At 52.8% G+C, this 16,213-nt stretch overlaps 2 protein-coding genes across 2 annotated transcripts in view; one reads left to right on the top strand and one right to left on the bottom strand.

Annotated features, from left to right (window-relative positions):
• The window catches only part of VRK3 (VRK serine/threonine kinase 3), a 36,909-nt gene extending 31,506 nt beyond the window's left edge, over nucleotides 1–5,403 (top strand). Inside the window, exons 14-16 of the mRNA XM_052655707.1 lie at nucleotides 770–828; nucleotides 3,687–3,835; nucleotides 5,025–5,403. Of these exons, the coding sequence (XP_052511667.1) occupies nucleotides 770–828; nucleotides 3,687–3,835 (208 nt within the window). The 3' untranslated portion in view covers nucleotides 5,025–5,403. The remainder of the gene's footprint in view (nucleotides 1–769; nucleotides 829–3,686; nucleotides 3,836–5,024) is intronic.
• A 2,681-nt stretch (nucleotides 5,404–8,084) lies between these two features.
• On the bottom strand, nucleotides 8,085–13,521 carry SIGLEC11 (sialic acid binding Ig like lectin 11). Its single transcript, XM_052656389.1, has 9 exons — nucleotides 13,485–13,521; nucleotides 13,032–13,412; nucleotides 12,582–12,869; nucleotides 12,337–12,384; nucleotides 11,564–11,821; nucleotides 11,171–11,455; nucleotides 10,827–10,923; nucleotides 10,258–10,324; nucleotides 8,085–8,276 (listed from the first exon to the last, which is right to left on the bottom strand). Exons 1-9 carry the CDS (start codon nucleotides 13,519–13,521, stop codon nucleotides 8,085–8,087), a joined length of 1,653 nt encoding a protein of 550 aa, XP_052512349.1.
• Nucleotides 13,522–16,213: the final 2,692 nt, after the last annotated feature.

Raw genomic sequence — 16,213 nt, 5'->3', positions numbered from 1 at the left:
ACCTCCTAATTTATCCCCCCCCAACTTTTCATTTTTCTTTCATGATCCAAGAGGGGTATGTGTATTTATATATGTATATTTATACAAATGGGCATCCCAGGTGACTCTAGCGGTAAAGAACCCGCATGACAATGCAGGAGACTTAAGAGACATGGGTTTGATCACTGTGTGGGGAAGATCCCCTGGAGGAGGGCATAGCAACCCACTCCAGTATTCTTGCCTGGAGAATCTCATGGACAGAGGAGCCTGGTGGGCTATGGGCCATCGGGTCACAAAGAGCCGGACACGACTGAAGCAACTGAGCGTGCACACAGGCACACACAGGTGAAACCAAGTGATGTATTGATAAGTTGGTAAAAATATTGCAGTTGGAAGCCTGCAAGTACTTAACACTGTGCTTCCCCTAAACACCTCGTTCAGAATTCACTCATCCAGCGTCCACGATGACTCTCTCGAGTCGCGGTCCCCAACCTTTCAGGCACCAGGGACTGGTTTCGTGGAAGACAGTTCTTCACAGACTGGTGGAGGGTGGGAAGATGGTTTCAGGATGACTCAAGCACCTTACATTTACTGTGCATTTTATTTCTATGATTACTACATCACCTCCACCTTGGATCATCAGGCATTAGGTCCCAAAGTTTGGGGACCCCTGTTCTAGATCACAGCTAATGAGAAGAAGGAAAACTAGGGCACATCTACCAGACATCCTGTTTCAAAAGGTGACTGTCCTTCCCTGAAAGGCCTTTCACGCGTGCCTCTGTCCCATCAGGTTTCTTGACAACCCGGAGGGCCTCGTGGGACAGTGCAGTCGCTGGATCACCCCCTCAGGTATGTCCCAAGGGAGGGAGCAGGCGGGGGCCACGGAGGGACCAGGACTCGGGCCCATCCGGGGGATGCCTGTCCTCACACCCCTCTATTTCCCTCGAGTTTTCCAAATCACATGTGTATCTGTGCCCCTCGTAGAAACAAAAATCATCCCCCCCGCCGCCAGATTCAGAAGTGTGTCTGGACAATAACAACAGCAGCGTGCACACACACACATGTAACCACATACACATCATGTGTGGGTTTTTTTTAATAGAGTCATATCACCTATATTTGTCTCTGACTTACTTTTTCATCTAAGATTCCTTGGAGATTTTCTGTGTCAATACTTATAGAATTTTATGGATATTTTTTAAATTGTGGTAAAATACACTTAACGTCAGCTGAAACTGCAGTTGTGACTGATTAGTCAGTCATGAAATCCATTTAATGGGGATTTTAAAAGTGAAAAAGACAGGGACTTCCCTGGTGGTCCAGTGGTTAAGACTCTGGGCTCCCAATGCAGAGGATCCGGGTCCAATCCCTGGTCAGGGAACTGGATCTCACATGCTGCAACTAAAGATTCTGCATGCCGCAGCGAAGATCAAAGATCCCACATGCCACAACTGTAGGACCCCTTGCAGCTGAATACTTACATACATACGTGTATGTAAACCACACATGGTCAGATCCCATTTTCATTATTAAAAGATCTCATCAGAGAAGAAAATCTGAGAAGAAAGCATTGCAGAGGGTGTGCAGCCAATGTCAACAGCAATTCTCTCAGGGATGGAGGGTCAGGTGGTTTTTTTAAAACAATTAAAGGACTTCCCCTGGTGGTCCAGTAGTTAAGAATCCACCTGCCAGTGCAGGAGACATGGGTTCAATCCCTGAGCTGAGAAGATTCCAGATGCCAAGGGGCAACTAAGCCCATGTGCCACAACTGCTGAGCCTGCGTTCTAGAGCCTGGGAGCCCTAGCTGCTGAGCTCACCCTAGAGCTTGTGCTCCGCAACAAGAGGAGCCAACCGCAGTGAGACGGCCAGGCACCACAACTAGAGAGCAGGCTCCCACTTGCCGCAATAGAGAAGGCCTGGGTACAGCAAAGGAGACCCAGGGTACAGCAAAGGAGACCCAAGGCAGCCAAAATTAAACAGATAAGCAAAACTTAAAAGACAGGAAAAGTATGAATGCCTTGCAGAAGGAAATGCTTAATGAGATACTAGCTTCGGTGATACATATTTATAGTCATATATATGTATGTCAGTAATGGGTTATAATTAGGAATACATATTTCATATGACAAACTGCCTTTCTAATTATACATCTGTTTCTGTTTTGTTTATGATTTCATTTGTATCTTTTGAAAAAACATCAAAAGAACATCGTTTCGTGACACATGAAACCTGTGAGATTCAAGCTGCAGCGTCCATCAGTAAAGCAGTCTTGGTGCATTGGCCTCCCGGCCTCCCTCCTTGGGCCTTTGGTGGGAGAACAGCCAAGTTTGGTCCTCCCCTCACAGGTTCCCCGCGTTCTGAGCCAAAAATATTTACTCTCCGGCACTTCACAGTAAAAGCTTGTTGGCCCCCATTTCAGAGATACACACCAAATAGTTAGAGATAAAATCATATAATCAGCTGGGATTTGCTTTAAAACAATACAGGAGGGGGAAGCGGTAGGGGTTTTGATGAAACAAGGTTGGTGTGAGTGGATAGCTGATGATAAATCCGTGCACCTCAGATTAAGACTCGACCCCACTGTCTTTTAATTGGAATCACTCACCTGATGCCTTGACTTACTGAGGCTCAGATTCTTTTTGTCTCAGCTCAGAAGGAATTCAGCAAAAGGCAAAATGATAGGCACGATGTAGATTTATTAATACAGGATGCTCGTGAGAGGTGCAAGCCAGCAGGCAAGTGCACTCTGCCCCAGAATTAAGCAGGCTGTGTGTGTGTGTGTATGCCTGTTCAGTTGTGTCCGACTCTTTGCGACCCCACGGACTGTAGCCCGCCAGGCTTCTCTGTCCATGGGATTTCTCAGGCGAGAGTACTGGAGTGGGTTGCCATTTCCTCCTCCAGGGGATCTTCCTAACCCAGGGATCGAACTCACATCTCCTATGCCTCCTGCATTGCCAGGGGGATTCTTTTACCACCTGGCCACTGAGAAGCCCCAATAGCTTTCTTGAGGCAGCATCAACTTAAAGTGGTCTCCAAAAGTTGCCTAGGTTTCCTCTCTCTATAGTCCCCTACTGGGGCTTCTACAACATCCTGAGTAACTATCTGTCTTGCTATAGTTGAGCCCAGAGTAGGCCACCTGCAAGCCAGGCAGCAGATAGGAAGAAGGTGGAAGAAGATGTGAGGAACTGCAGACACGCTTTGTTCACAGCAGCAAGGCAGACAGGCTTTATTCTTCTCTAGTGGTTGACATCACTCCACTGTGTGGCAAGGGCTTTTCAGGCGGTGCTTCTGTAGGCATGATTCTCCTGCGCAGTGCTATAAACGATCTCAGCTGTTCCATAACCACTCAGAGTCTCTGTTTACAAAATGTAGACCAGAGCAAGTGGACCGTGGGACGGCAGTGAGAGGGAGCTGGGCTAGAGAGCCTGACCACCGCTGTCTCGGCTGGCTCTTGTTTCCCTACACTGTCCTATTCCATCCCTATCTGTGATGCTAGGCGACAGGCACACTGCTGCTCTTGGTACCACTTTCCCGTGCTTATGTTTAATGTTTTAAAAAAACTAAAATCTTAAGTGGCTGGAGCAGTGCCGGGCACAGAGGAAGCACTGAGCAAAGGAGCACCATGGCTGAGACCCTCTGGGCACAGCCCCCCAGGCTCTGGGTTGCGGGGCTGCTCCCCTCAGGCCTCCCCCGTGTCTTGGCCGCAGAGACCCTACAGGAGTATCTGAAGGTGGTGATGGCCCTCCAGTACGAGGAGAAGCCGCCCTACTCCACACTGAGGAACGAGCTGGAAGCCCTGCTGCAGGACCTGCGGGCGTCCGCCTATGACCCCTTGGACCTCCAGGTGGTACCCTAGGTGGGTTCCAGCAGGAGGAACCGGGGGGTCTCGACCCTGTCCCTGGCTCCCACTGCCGTCTCCACTGATGCCGTTTGATGTTTCTGCGCCCTTCCTAGGTGCAGAGCGCTCCAGAAATGCCAGGTTGTTTGTTTGTTCAGAAACCTAGCACACTCTCCACCTTAACCACAGACACTCTCCAAATATGAAAGCACGACCTCCACCCAGCTTGCCCCGCCCCCGCCCCATCCCAGTCTCTGTCCCCACCCCCACAGCTGTCTGAGAGACCTCTGGCTCCTCCCACACCCCTCTCTCCGCCTCCGCTCAGTTGCTAAGTCCCTTCTAGTCCACCTCCTCCAGGGCTCTGCCGCCATCCTCTGTCCGGGATCCCCTGGAGCATGGGCACTTGTCATAGTCACCTGCTGGCGATGAGCTCCGTGAGGACCAGGTCGAGTCTGTCTCTCTATCTCTGTGTTCCCCGCTCGCGTCGCTGGCCTGGCTCGCAGATGCCCCACCCATATTTACCGAGTGGGCCGTCCGGCCTTCCCGTCGATGCTGGCCTGCCTTACATACCTCCCCACCATATATGGTGGAAATTTAAAAGCAAACCTAATGGCCCCTTTCAGGACCATAGTTTCCGGTCTGCTCGCTCCCCGAGGACCACTCACTCAGCAGCCCGTTTGTCCTCGGTTAGGAACTTAGGAGGTGCTCCTTAAGAAGCCCGGGGACCTTGGAGTAACTTGGGGATCCTCTTGCCTCTGCCTTGGCCTGACTGCCCATCCTCCCCTCAGATTCCAGCCCAGGCAGAGGTCAGTCCCACCTCAGGACCTCGGCATGCGCCATCCCCACGGCCTGTGACCATTGTCCCCTTTGTTTTTGCCACGACTGGCTCCTCCTCATCACCGCCCATCAGAGCCTGAAGCCTCCCCAGATCGCCCCAGTGAGATGCCTCCCGACCACCTCCCTTATCACGTCTCCTGTTTTCTGCACACCACTTGTCCCCTCCTGGGGGGAAGCGCATGTTTAATCTGTCCTGTCTCCACAACTCTCCTCCAGGTTATAAGCCCAGCAAAGCCTCCTTGGTCCTCTTGTTTGTGGTGGTGGTGCCCATCCCTAGAAAGTACTGATGGAAAGCTGCTGTCACACAGTAGGGGCTTAAAGGGTACCCTTTGAATGAATGACACTGACAGCCGTTTCTATTGTCTTCTAGAACTTTCAACCTGGAGTTTGAAATAGGAGAAAAAAAAAAAAAGGAGCTATGTGACTCAAGGCCTGCTGTAGGATCACAGATAAGCTTCTCAAAAGATCCCTCGAATGTGCATTCCTGCCACTTCTTCAGGTGAAACTGCTCATCGTCGGTCTAGATCAGCCTCAGGGAACCCAGAAGTTAGGCCCCAGATACTGTGAACTCCCGCCTTTCGACTGTCCCTCTCTTCAGCTGTTGTCTTCCGCCAGCCCCTGGGGTTTTGGGCGGAGAAGACCCCCAGTTCACAGACGGGGGTTGGGCTGGTCCCCTCAGTGGGGACACTGCCATTGGCACCACTACGCTTTGGCAATAAATTGTTTCATTAAAACTTGGAGAGTCGACTATCTGCAAAAGAAGTTCCTTTTGGAAAAATTTAGCTCATTTTTCTTCCCCATCCATCCATCCGTCCATCTCCTCAACCGTTCATCCAACCATCCACTCTTTCTTTCTCTCTCTTTTTTTTTTTTTTTAGTATTTATTTATTTGGCTGTGTCAGATCTTAGTTGCTGTGAGAGGGCTTAGTTGCCCCAGAGCATGTGGGATCTTAGTTCCCTGATCAGGGATTGAACCCACGTCCTCTGCGTTGGAAGGCAGATTCTTAACCACTGGACCACCAGGGAGTTCCCTCCACTCTTCCATATATCTATCCATATTTTCGAGCAGACACTCATTCATCCATTCTTTCACTTATTCATCCATCATCATCCATCCATCTATCTCTCCACGCACCCGTCCATATGCTTGTTCGTCCATCCATTCACCCTCTCATCCGTCCACTCATTTACCGCTCATTCTCTCATCCACTTGCCCTTCTTCTCTTCCACACATTCACCCTTCCTCTTATTCAACAAACATTCAGCAGACATGTCTTGAGTTCATGCTATACGACACCCATCGTGCTGCCCAGAGGATCCCGATGAACCAGACCTACGTGCCAAGGTCCTTGAGCTGATGGAGTCTACAGTCAAGCAGAAGGACACGACTTCGGGCTGTGATCGGCACTCTGAAGACAAAGCACGGGTTGTGATGGAGAATGAGGGTCCTCCAGACTGGAGGGCACCTTTGAGGGGAGCCTGGACACAGAGAGACCAGGGAAGAGGCCACAGGACAGAGAAAGAGAGAGCCTGGGGAGAGATTTCAAAGGCAGGCTGGCCAGCAGCATGTGCAAATAATTAGGCTGGGAGGGATTGAGAAGGAGGAGGAGCTTCAATTAAAAATAAAAAGAAAAAAAATGGAGGAGATAAACATGCCTCCTTGAATTTCGCTTTGGATATTTTAAATTATGTACCCTGCTTTGGGATGGAAAGAATCAGAGGCTAGAAGCAGGGATAAACTGCTCAGAGAAGCCTCGATTCTCCCCCTTCTCTGGAGAGGAAAGAAGAATGAGCGGACTGATGACCATCTCTGGCTGAAAGGAAGGGTGTATAACCCTTTGCAGAAGGATGTATTCCTCAGTGAGAGAGAAAACCCATCAGAAAATCTCCCACTGGCAGCCCCTCTGTGTTCGCGAGTCCACAAGGGAAGAGGGACGTCAGCCACCCTTGGGGATCCCAGATCAGGCAGGAGGGATGGTCACAGTCAACGCCTGCCCCCTAACCCCACCACCCTCCTGCCCTCGGTGCGCTTGACCAAGGTCCGGCTACTCTCCCCACCCTGGTCCTCCCCTCCCCTCTCTGAGCAAGCCAAGCCAGCAGGACCAGCCCTGTTCAAACAACGGGAGAAGCCCACATCCAGGCAGAGCGGCAAGAGTGTGGATGGCGGACAGTCTCCTCCCCGTCTCTCAAGCAGCCTTTATCTGTCTCCAGAGCCCAGGTTTTGACAGTGCATCCCAACTTCTGAAAGAGGAGGGTGGTGTTCTCAGCGTTAATGATCTTAGTTCTCGGAGCAGTGATCAAACCTGTATCCTCTGTGTTGGCAGGCAGATTTTTAACCACTGGACCACCAGGGAAGTCTGGACACCATTTCTAAAGGTCACTGATCAAGAGATGCAACATAATCCTGAAAAATGGCAAGGCAAAATGTGCCATGAAAGATGGAATTACGTCCTTCAACACATCTAGTTTGTAGAGCAGTTACAGCCTGAAGTTATTAACTTTGTGCTAAAACATATTCCTATATTGGCTCGTAACTCTACTGTTGGGCGTGTTCCCTCATGAATGGAAGCAATGGAAAAAGTTAAATGGATTCTCAATGGGAAAAAGAACTAAAGCAGTTGGCTATGACCCTTATAAAAACTATATTACAATGTAAATGCACACAGTATGGAACTGCAAGGAATTTTATAAGCAGATTCTGCAAAAGAAAAAAAAAGAAACTCTTTAAGAACCAAAATATCAAGGACACAGAATTAAAAAGATCCCTTGTCATTTATTTCATATAATCAGTGAATGATTTTTGTGTCTGAGAAAATAGAAAAGTTGGGTTTCCAGGAAGCAGGCTCAGAGAAAGACCAGTTTGCAGTGTGTTCGCAGGAAGTGCCCCAGGGGTGAGTCCCGGTGGAAGGGAAGGGAGGGGCGGGCTACGTGGGGCCTAGAGATGTGATCCTGCCTAATGACAACCTCTGCTCAGGCTTGGCGGTGGGGGGAGGCACCTCTGGAGCTAGATAGCCCTGCAGAGTGGTCCCCATTTGGCCCAGCATGCCAGACCTTTATCCTAGCAGGTTGTCCTGGGAAGAGGTTTAAGCTTGGGTGAGATGCCCTTTGCATATTCACCTCCGTGGGACACTATATGTTAATTACTGCCTTGATGCTCCCTGTGAGTTAGGTTTGTGGTGTCCATTTTACAGAGCGGGAGACTGAGAAGGGAGAAGGTGACTCACTCAAACTCACATGCGTGTTTGGTAACGGGTCTGAAACATGAGCCCAGTTCTGCCCATCACCCCACCAGCGGGACTCACGTATGCTAGCTGGTAGCCCATGTACATGGAAAACTGTTCTCTCAGGCATCGTCCCTGATGTCTCTCTTCCCTGAGAAGCCCTGGGTCCCCCAACCACAGGTTGCAGAGGGTTGTGGGTGGTGGGATCATCATTTAAGGATCTTGACCTCTGCATATTCGGTGGTGCTGGTGGCGGCCTGGTCCCGAGGCTCCCAGGGCCTCAGCTCTAGGAAACTGAGGGAGGCGTAATGAAGCTCCTGATCCTCCCCAGAGAGGGGGGTGGCCACGGCTAGGGGCAGGTGGGCCAGGGGGCTGCCTGGAGGACTCTCATCCTGGTAACCCTGCGTGGAGGGGAAAGAAGGACATCATATTAGGATAACAGGGTCTGGGGACTTCCCTGATGGGCCGGTGGCTAAGACTCCGCCCACTCAGTGCAGGGGGTCCTGATCAGGGAACTAAGATCCCACGAGCCTCCACTAAACATCCCACATGCCCCATGGAAGATCAAAGATCCACACACCAAAACTGAGACCCAACACAGCCACATAAAAATAAATAATTGAAATTTTTTTAAGGGATAAAGAGCTGGAAGAGAGCAAGAAGGGTCCACAAGTGAACCTGGAAACTGAACGCTCAGTCTTTTCATCTATTCATTGCGAACATTGGCTGGGCCCCCATTCATTCATTCATTCACTGCTTGAGAGTATTAATGCCTGGCACTTGGTAATCAGTTGCCAGTCTTCTAGATTCCTCACAACAATCTGCTTGGGAGACACTCTTATCCTCATTTATCAGGTGGAGATAATATCAGGCTGCCCTGGTGGCTCAGACGGTAAAGAATCCGCCTATAATGAGGGAGACCTGGGTTTGATCCCTCGGTTGGGAAGATCCCCTGGAGGAGGGCATGGCAACTCACTCCAGTACTCTAGCCTGGAGAGTCCCCATGGACAGTGGAGCCTGGTGGGCTGCAGTCCATGTGGTCTCAAAGAGTCAGACACGACTGAACGACTGATGTGCTTACACACATATCAGGTGGAGAAATTGAAGCCAAGTGAATGTCCCCAAGCCCGACATTTAATCATTGGTAGGGCCAAGATTTATGCTAGGTCCTTCTGACTCCAGTACTGCCTTAAGGACCTGCTCTCCTGGTGCCAGGTGCTGGATATTCAGTGAGGAACAAAGAAGATGCCACCCCCTATCTCACGGTTGCAGTGGGGGAAGCAGACATTCAAGCTGTAGTCAGTTATATTACTATCTAATACGACTGGAATGGGATGGATGTTAGAAGAGGTCAGGGATTTGCTCAGGCCTGGACTGACCTCAGGAACCACTCTTCATTACAGAGTCAGGCAAACACAATCACCAAACTGCATTATAAGCTTTTTTCTTTACTTGTTTTTTGTTAATATTTATCTATTTATTTGGCTACACTTGGTCTTAGTTACAGCATGCCAACTCTTAGCTGCAGCATGTGGGATCTAGTTCCCCGACCAGAAATGGAACCCGGGCCCCCTGCATTGGGAGCGTGGAGCCCTAACCACTGGACCACCAGGGAGGCCCCCCATTATGAGTGTTATAGTTGAAAGATCTTATGCCGGAAAGAGTTAGCCTTGCCTGAAGAAAATTTGACCTTTTGCTCCAGCACCTGGGAGGGAACCTCTAAGCCCTCGAAATATCATGCCTGATAAGTTTGTCTCAGAACTAGCCTGGTGGTATCTTAGGGACCCCTGAACTTGATTTTGTTGGTAGTACATAGTTATTTTGGGGAGATCCTCGCAGCATCCTGTCTTGGGGAGGTGAGGTAGGAAGTGGGGGCAACGTGGGTCTGGGGTCCAGAGAGAAAGGAGGAGGGCCCGGTTGGAAATAAATGCAATCAGTAAGGTGGATTAGTGGTCCTTGGCTCTTGAGAGAGGAGACAGAGGGCAAAAGGGAGGGGCTCCCAGGTCATTGGACTGAGTGGCTGTGTTGATGGGTTGTTGTTTTAGTTGCTAAGTCATGTCTGACTCTTGGCGACCTCATGGACTGTATCCCACCAGGCTCCTCTGTCCATGGTACTTCCCAGGCAAGAATACTGGAGTGGGTTGCCATTTCCTCCTCCAGGGGATCTTCCCAACCCAGGGATAGAACCCATGTGTCCTGTGGCAGGCAGATTCTTTACCAGCTGAGCCACCTGGGAAGCCCCATGCTGATGGGACCCAAGAGGAAAAGTCTGTGTGGGTCGTGATGCGCACCTGAGTCATCACGAGGACTGCGGCCATGGCAGTCAGCCAGGTGGGGAGTCAGGCAGCTGGGATCCTGAGGGACCGAGGGCTCACCACTCACCTGGGAGGTGGGACCCAGTGTGCAGGGTTCATCCTTCTCATGGGCTGCCTTCCTGCAGGTCTTCACTCTGAGAGGGGAAGCCAGGACCTCTTAGCAGCCCAGCTGGCTCAGAGCTTGGAGGGCGGCTATTGCCCCCCTCCGAACCCCCTCCCCATCCCCACTTGAGGCTAGAAGGGGCTGGGACTTCCCCTGGCAGGCCAGTGTCCATGGTTAAGACTTGGCACTTCCCACCGCAGGCTCGATTGCTGGTCGGGGAACTAAGATCCCACATGCTGCGTGGGGCAGCCAAGAGATAAGAAAACTGAAGAGAGAGATGGGCTAGAAGGGCTGACCAAGGCCAAGAGGTAGGGCACGCACCTCGTCTCATGATCTTCATAGCGACAACGGGCATCCTTCACCGATGGCTGGGGTGCACGGTGGGGACAGACCCTGCTCCGATTCCCTGACCCATGACCCAGTTCTCCAAAGCGCCATACCATCCAGATTCCTCCAGAGGGGGCCCTCCAGGGATTCCAAGGCCATCCCCTTCCCGACCCTGCACTCGCCCTGCCCCCAGAGACGACACTCACCTGAAGAAGATGAGGCAGGAGCAGAGGCTGAGCAGGCCAGCGGCGCCAGCTCCCCCGTTGGCCCCCAGAACAAATTCCCCTCCAAGCCTGGGCTTCCCTGCAGACGAGAAAGATTTAGGGTGACTCCCCTCCAAGCCCCAGGACCCACGTGCCCCCTCCTCCAGTAGAGTTTGAGCTCTCCTGTCCTCAGTCCCCAGCCAGCCAAAGAACAGTTCTCTGCCCCCACCCCTGCCTCTCAACCCTCCCGCTCAGGCCCCTCTCCCCACCAAGCGTCATCTTCTCCAGGATGACTCCTGTCCCTTCTAAGCCTCTCCCCCCCCCACCCCCCGCAACAGACTCCTGACCTGGCAGCAGCAGGACAGACCCGCTCCGGGCCCCGTGGACATTCAGAGCCTCACAGCTGAGGCTGAGGCCGGAGCTGAGCCCCTCGCGGAGGCTCAGGGAACTGTTGGCCCAGGGCCCGTTGGAGCTGGAGGCGACCTCGAAGGAGGCGTTGCTGAGCTCCCCAGCCAGCAGCCCCTCGCCCAGCCACCAGCGCAGGGAGGGGGCTGGCCGGGCTCGAGAGGAGCAGCTGCAGCGCAGACCCTCATCCTCCTGGGAGCAGGAGGGGCCCAGCAGCTGCGGGGGTGCTGCAGGGAGGGAGGAGAGTCAGTGGTGTCTGTCCCCTCCCTGCACCCAAGTGTCCTCTCCCCGGGGGGTTTTCCTCCCGCCGCCCCGCCCCCGCCACCCCCCCTCACTCTGCACAGAGAGATGCACAGAGATCCACAGGGAGCCCCGAGGGTGCTGAGCTCGGCAGGTGAGTTCGCCTTCGTGGCCCGACTCCACTCGGGGCAGGTACAGGACCCCAGGGCTTGAAGGATGTGAGGGGCTCAGGGTCCGGCTCCCCTGGGACCAGCTCAGTGTGGCCGGGGGGTTGCTGTCGGTGTCGCAGGCCAGGCGCAGAGAGTCTCCTTCCAGAACAGGAAGAGATGAGCCGTTCCCCAGGTGTTTCAGCTCTGGAGAGAGACACACACACAGAGACAGAGAGAGACAGAGACACAGAGAGACAGAGGGGCACAGAGAGCTGAGCCCAGACTCTGAAGCCTGTCTCTATTTCTCTATCCTGTTTATTTTTTTCAAGTTGCCAAGAGATCCCACTAGTAGCTTTTTAAGCAGCTTTATAGAGATATAATTTACAAACCATACAACTCCATTTACATACCACTTGAAAGTCACTCAGATAACCATCACCACAGTCAATTTTAGAACATTTTCATGACCCCCTCCAAAACACTCCGCACCCCTCAGCCATCTCCCCCAGTCCTTCCATTACCCCAGCCCTATGCGACCACGACTGTCTCTATAGATTTGCGTCTTCTGGACGTGGTGTGTAAACATCCAGCTTTTTCCCCTCAAGGTGATGTTTCTGAGGTTCATCTACGTGTATCCGGAATGAACGGGGGGGTGGGGGCAGGGGGCGGCTCTCCCTTCTCTGTGATCCCTGCCATGCTCCATGGCCCTCCCTTCCTACCTGTGCCAATTCCTCTGGAGATGCTGATGGTCAGCTTCTGGGGAGGATCTAGGGGACAGAGACGCCATGGTGAGGAGGGATTCAGAGCTGCCCCTGCCCCAGCCCCCTTCCCAGGGCCCCCCACACTTCCGGGAGGCACAGAACCAGAAGCAAAGCAGAACAGGGCCCCCCAAGCCCCTGGCCTGGGGTCACCAGTGCCCGTTCCCAGCCCTGCAGTCACCCTGCGGGCCTGGCCCAGTGCTCACAGGACACATTGAGCGTGACAGTCCTCTCCGCGCTCACAGAAGCCCTGCGGAAGGTCACCCGGCAGGTGAGGCTTGAGCCGTGATCCTGCGGGCGGGGGGTGAGCAGGATCTCCGAGGAGTTATAGGCCTCCTTGGAGTCCAGTCCCGGGGGTCTGAGGGCAGCCCCGGTCCAGGAGATGGTGGGGGGCGTGGCCCAGTCACAGGCCTCAGGCAGGGAGCATTTGAGGTGGCTGCTGGAGCCAGACTCCAGGGGCTCCTCGATGTGGACATCGGGGGTCCATGTTAGCGCTGGAGAGGAGAGACGGAGAGGCCAGACCCCGAGGGGGACCCCTGTGTGTGCCCACCCTGACCTGACTGTGGGCCACTGTCCCCCACCACCCTCAGAGATGGAGGGGCAGGGTCCATCCTTCCCACCCTCCCTGACCTCGGCTCCCGGGGACCCTTCCGTACCGATCACGTTCACAGTGAGCTGGTTATTCTTGTAATTGTGTTCCGCAGCTTCTCGTGTCAGCTGAAAATAATAGTTTCCACTGTCCCTCTTGCGGGCCTCTGCGATGCCCAGGGAGCAGTTGTTGGCCCTGGGGTCCCCAAGGAGGTGGAATGGGATATTTCTCTTCTTCTTTCCACCCCGGGCTGAGTTGTCTGTGGCCACAAGGACATCCTCTTGGAGTCTATCCCCTTTCCGGAACCATGCCCCGTAAACGCGTGTGGACTCGGCCCGGCCAAGTGGGGGGTAGGAGACGTTGCAGGGCACGGAGACGCACAGACCCTCCTGCACTGTCACTGGTCCCTGCACTTGCAGCTGGTATAGTGATTCCTTCTCCAGGGACCCTGGGGGAACACAGAGGCTCAGCTGCAGCCCCACCCCCAGCCCAGGACCCGCCCTCCCCACGGCCCACTCACCCGCCCACAGCAGGGGCAGCAGCAGCAGCCTCTCCATGTCCAAGGGGCCAGGAGTTCCCAGGGCAGTCCAGTTTCTGGACCTGCCTGTCTGTCCGTGAAGGAAGCTCCAACAGGAAGGGGAGAGTGACCATCCACAGATGAGCAAAAGAAGAAGCTCAGAGCTGCCAATGTCTGATAAACGTCTCTTCTGACTTCTCCTTTCATGCTTGGATGTTGCTGGGCAGCTCTAATTCAGGATGCAGCCACCCTGGGTGAGCCTCAGGCCATTGGGGCTCTCACGGGAAATGGGTGGGGAGGGGCTCCAGAGGCAGGGATGCAGTCATTCATTCATTTGCTAGGCAAATGTTGACTCCATGAAGGAGCTAAGGGCAGAGGAAGGCGAGACCTCACAAATCTTGCCTCACTGTTTGCGCGACCCCAAACCCAGGATCCCCAAAGGACACAACCTCCCTGCCTGTCCTGGGAACATGTCTGTGTCCACAGAAGGCCTCCAGCTCCACAGTAGGAAGTGAACTATTTATACAGGGCCCCATGCTCCGAAGGGCTTCCCAACTGAGGTTTGATGCTCTAAGGGGGTCATCTTGAAATTGCTAATAGTTTTGATCTTGGACTTTTTGTTCTGTAAGTGAAATCTCCTGAGATAAGGAGCACGCACCTGGGGAACTAGAAGCTTGGATCACACCAGGTTGATCCAGGGACAGCCTAGATCAAGAGACAGGTTCTCAGCCCCCTTCCCGCCTCCATCCCCCTACTCAGGCTTAGAGAGAGTCTGGAACATGCTGTGTTGAGTGCCTGTGAGAGTCTACACTGCTCACCCGCCCGCCCAACTCCCAGTCAAACCTGAGGAATTGGACATTAGCTAGTAAATTAAAAACACTGTGAAGAGGGACTTCCGAGGTGGTCCAATGGCTAAGACTCTGGGCTCCCAATGCAGGGGCTTCAATCCATAGTCTGCTTGGGGAACTAGATCCCACATGCTGCAATTAAGAGTTGACATGCCGCAATGAAGATCAAAGCACTAAGAGCTGGCTCAGCCAGATAAATACATGAATATATATACATTATAATTTATTATTAGTATTTATTATAACATATATATATATGCACAGGGCCACATACTCGGAAGGGGCCTATGTTTTAAAGTAGACTGCTGGTTGCCTGGGGCTGTGGGTGTGACTGCTCATGGGTGTGAGGTCTCCTTTTGGGAGAGATGTAAAAGTTCTGGGACCGGATGGTGGAGAGGGTGGCACACCATCGTGAATGTACTTTGTGTCCTGGAATTGTATACTTTAAAATGGTGAAAATGGCAAATTTTACGTGATGGGTATTTTACAACTATTTTGGGGTGTTTTTTTTTTTTTTTAATTTGGCCGCACTGCATGGCTTGTGGGATCTTAGTCCCCTGACCAGGCATTGACCCTGTGCCCCCTGCAGTGGAAGCACTATGTCTTAACCACTGGACTGCCACCCGGGAAGCCCTCGTATTGGATTAGGACCCCCCCCCCCCCCCAATGACTTCACCTAACTTGATCACATGCAAAGACCTTGTTTCCAAATAAGGTCCCATTCACAGGGACTGGGGGTTGGGACTTGAACATCTTTTGTTGGGGGTGGGGGGACACAAACCTATAACAGGCCCCCAGTAAAAACACTGGACTCCAAGGTCTGTGCTCCATCTGTGTTGTTACACGTCGCCGCTGGGTGTGTTGGTCAGCTTTGAGTTGCCCTAACATACCACTCAGCTGGTAAAGAATCCACCTGCAATGCAGGAGACCCTGGTTCAATTTCTGGGTCGGGAAGATCCCCTGGGGAAGGGATAAGCTACCCACGCCAGTATTCTTGGGCTTCTCTGGTGGCTCAGACAGTAAAGAATCTGCCTGCAATACAGGAGACCTGGGTTTGATCCCTGGATTGGAAAGATGCCCTGGAGGAGGGCATGGCAGCCCACTCCAGTAATCTTGCCTGGAGAATCCCCATGGACAGAGGAGTCTGGTGGGCTGCAGTCCATGGGGTCGCAAAGAGTCAGACACATAAGGGTGGGATCCTTATACAATAGGATTAGTGTCCTCATAGGAGGAGACACAGACAGGAGCATTCTCTCTGTCTCTCACTCTCTCTGTCTCTGCCACGTGAGGGGACAGTGAGGAGGCCGTCATCTCCCGGCCAGGAAGGAGGCCCTCGCCAGGCGGACACCTTGATCTTGATCTTGGACTTCTGGCCTCCAGAACTGCGAGAAAGTACATTTCTGTGTGTTTCCCCCCCCCACACACATTTATGTTGTATATGTATGTGCACAGCATACCACACTCTGGGCAGCTTATACAACATAAATGTGGGGGAAAAAAAAAAAACACAGAAATGTACTTTCTCACAGTTCTGGAGGCCAGAAGTCCAAGATCAAGATCAAGGTGTCCGCCTGGTGAGGGCCTCCTTCCTGGCCGGGAGATGACGGCCTCCTCACTGTCCCCTCACGTGGCAGAGACAGAGAGAGTGAGAGACAGAGAGAATGCTCCTGTCTGTGCCTCCTCCTATGAGAACACTAATCCTATTGTATAAGGATCCCACCCTTATGACTTCACTAACCTTGCTCCCTTGTCTTCCTCTCCAACTACAGTCATGTGTGGGGGTTAGGGCTCCAACATATGAACTGGAGGGGACACAACTCAGTCCATGGCAGCACTGTCCACAGAGTAAGAGGCCACCGGAAGCATGTGCCTGGTCTCCCCTCT

Source organism: Budorcas taxicolor, chromosome 18, assembly GCF_023091745.1.
Source record: "Budorcas taxicolor isolate Tak-1 chromosome 18, Takin1.1, whole genome shotgun sequence".
NCBI lineage: Eukaryota > Metazoa > Chordata > Mammalia > Artiodactyla > Bovidae > Budorcas > Budorcas taxicolor.
This window is presented reverse-complemented; position numbering and strand designations above follow the sequence as displayed.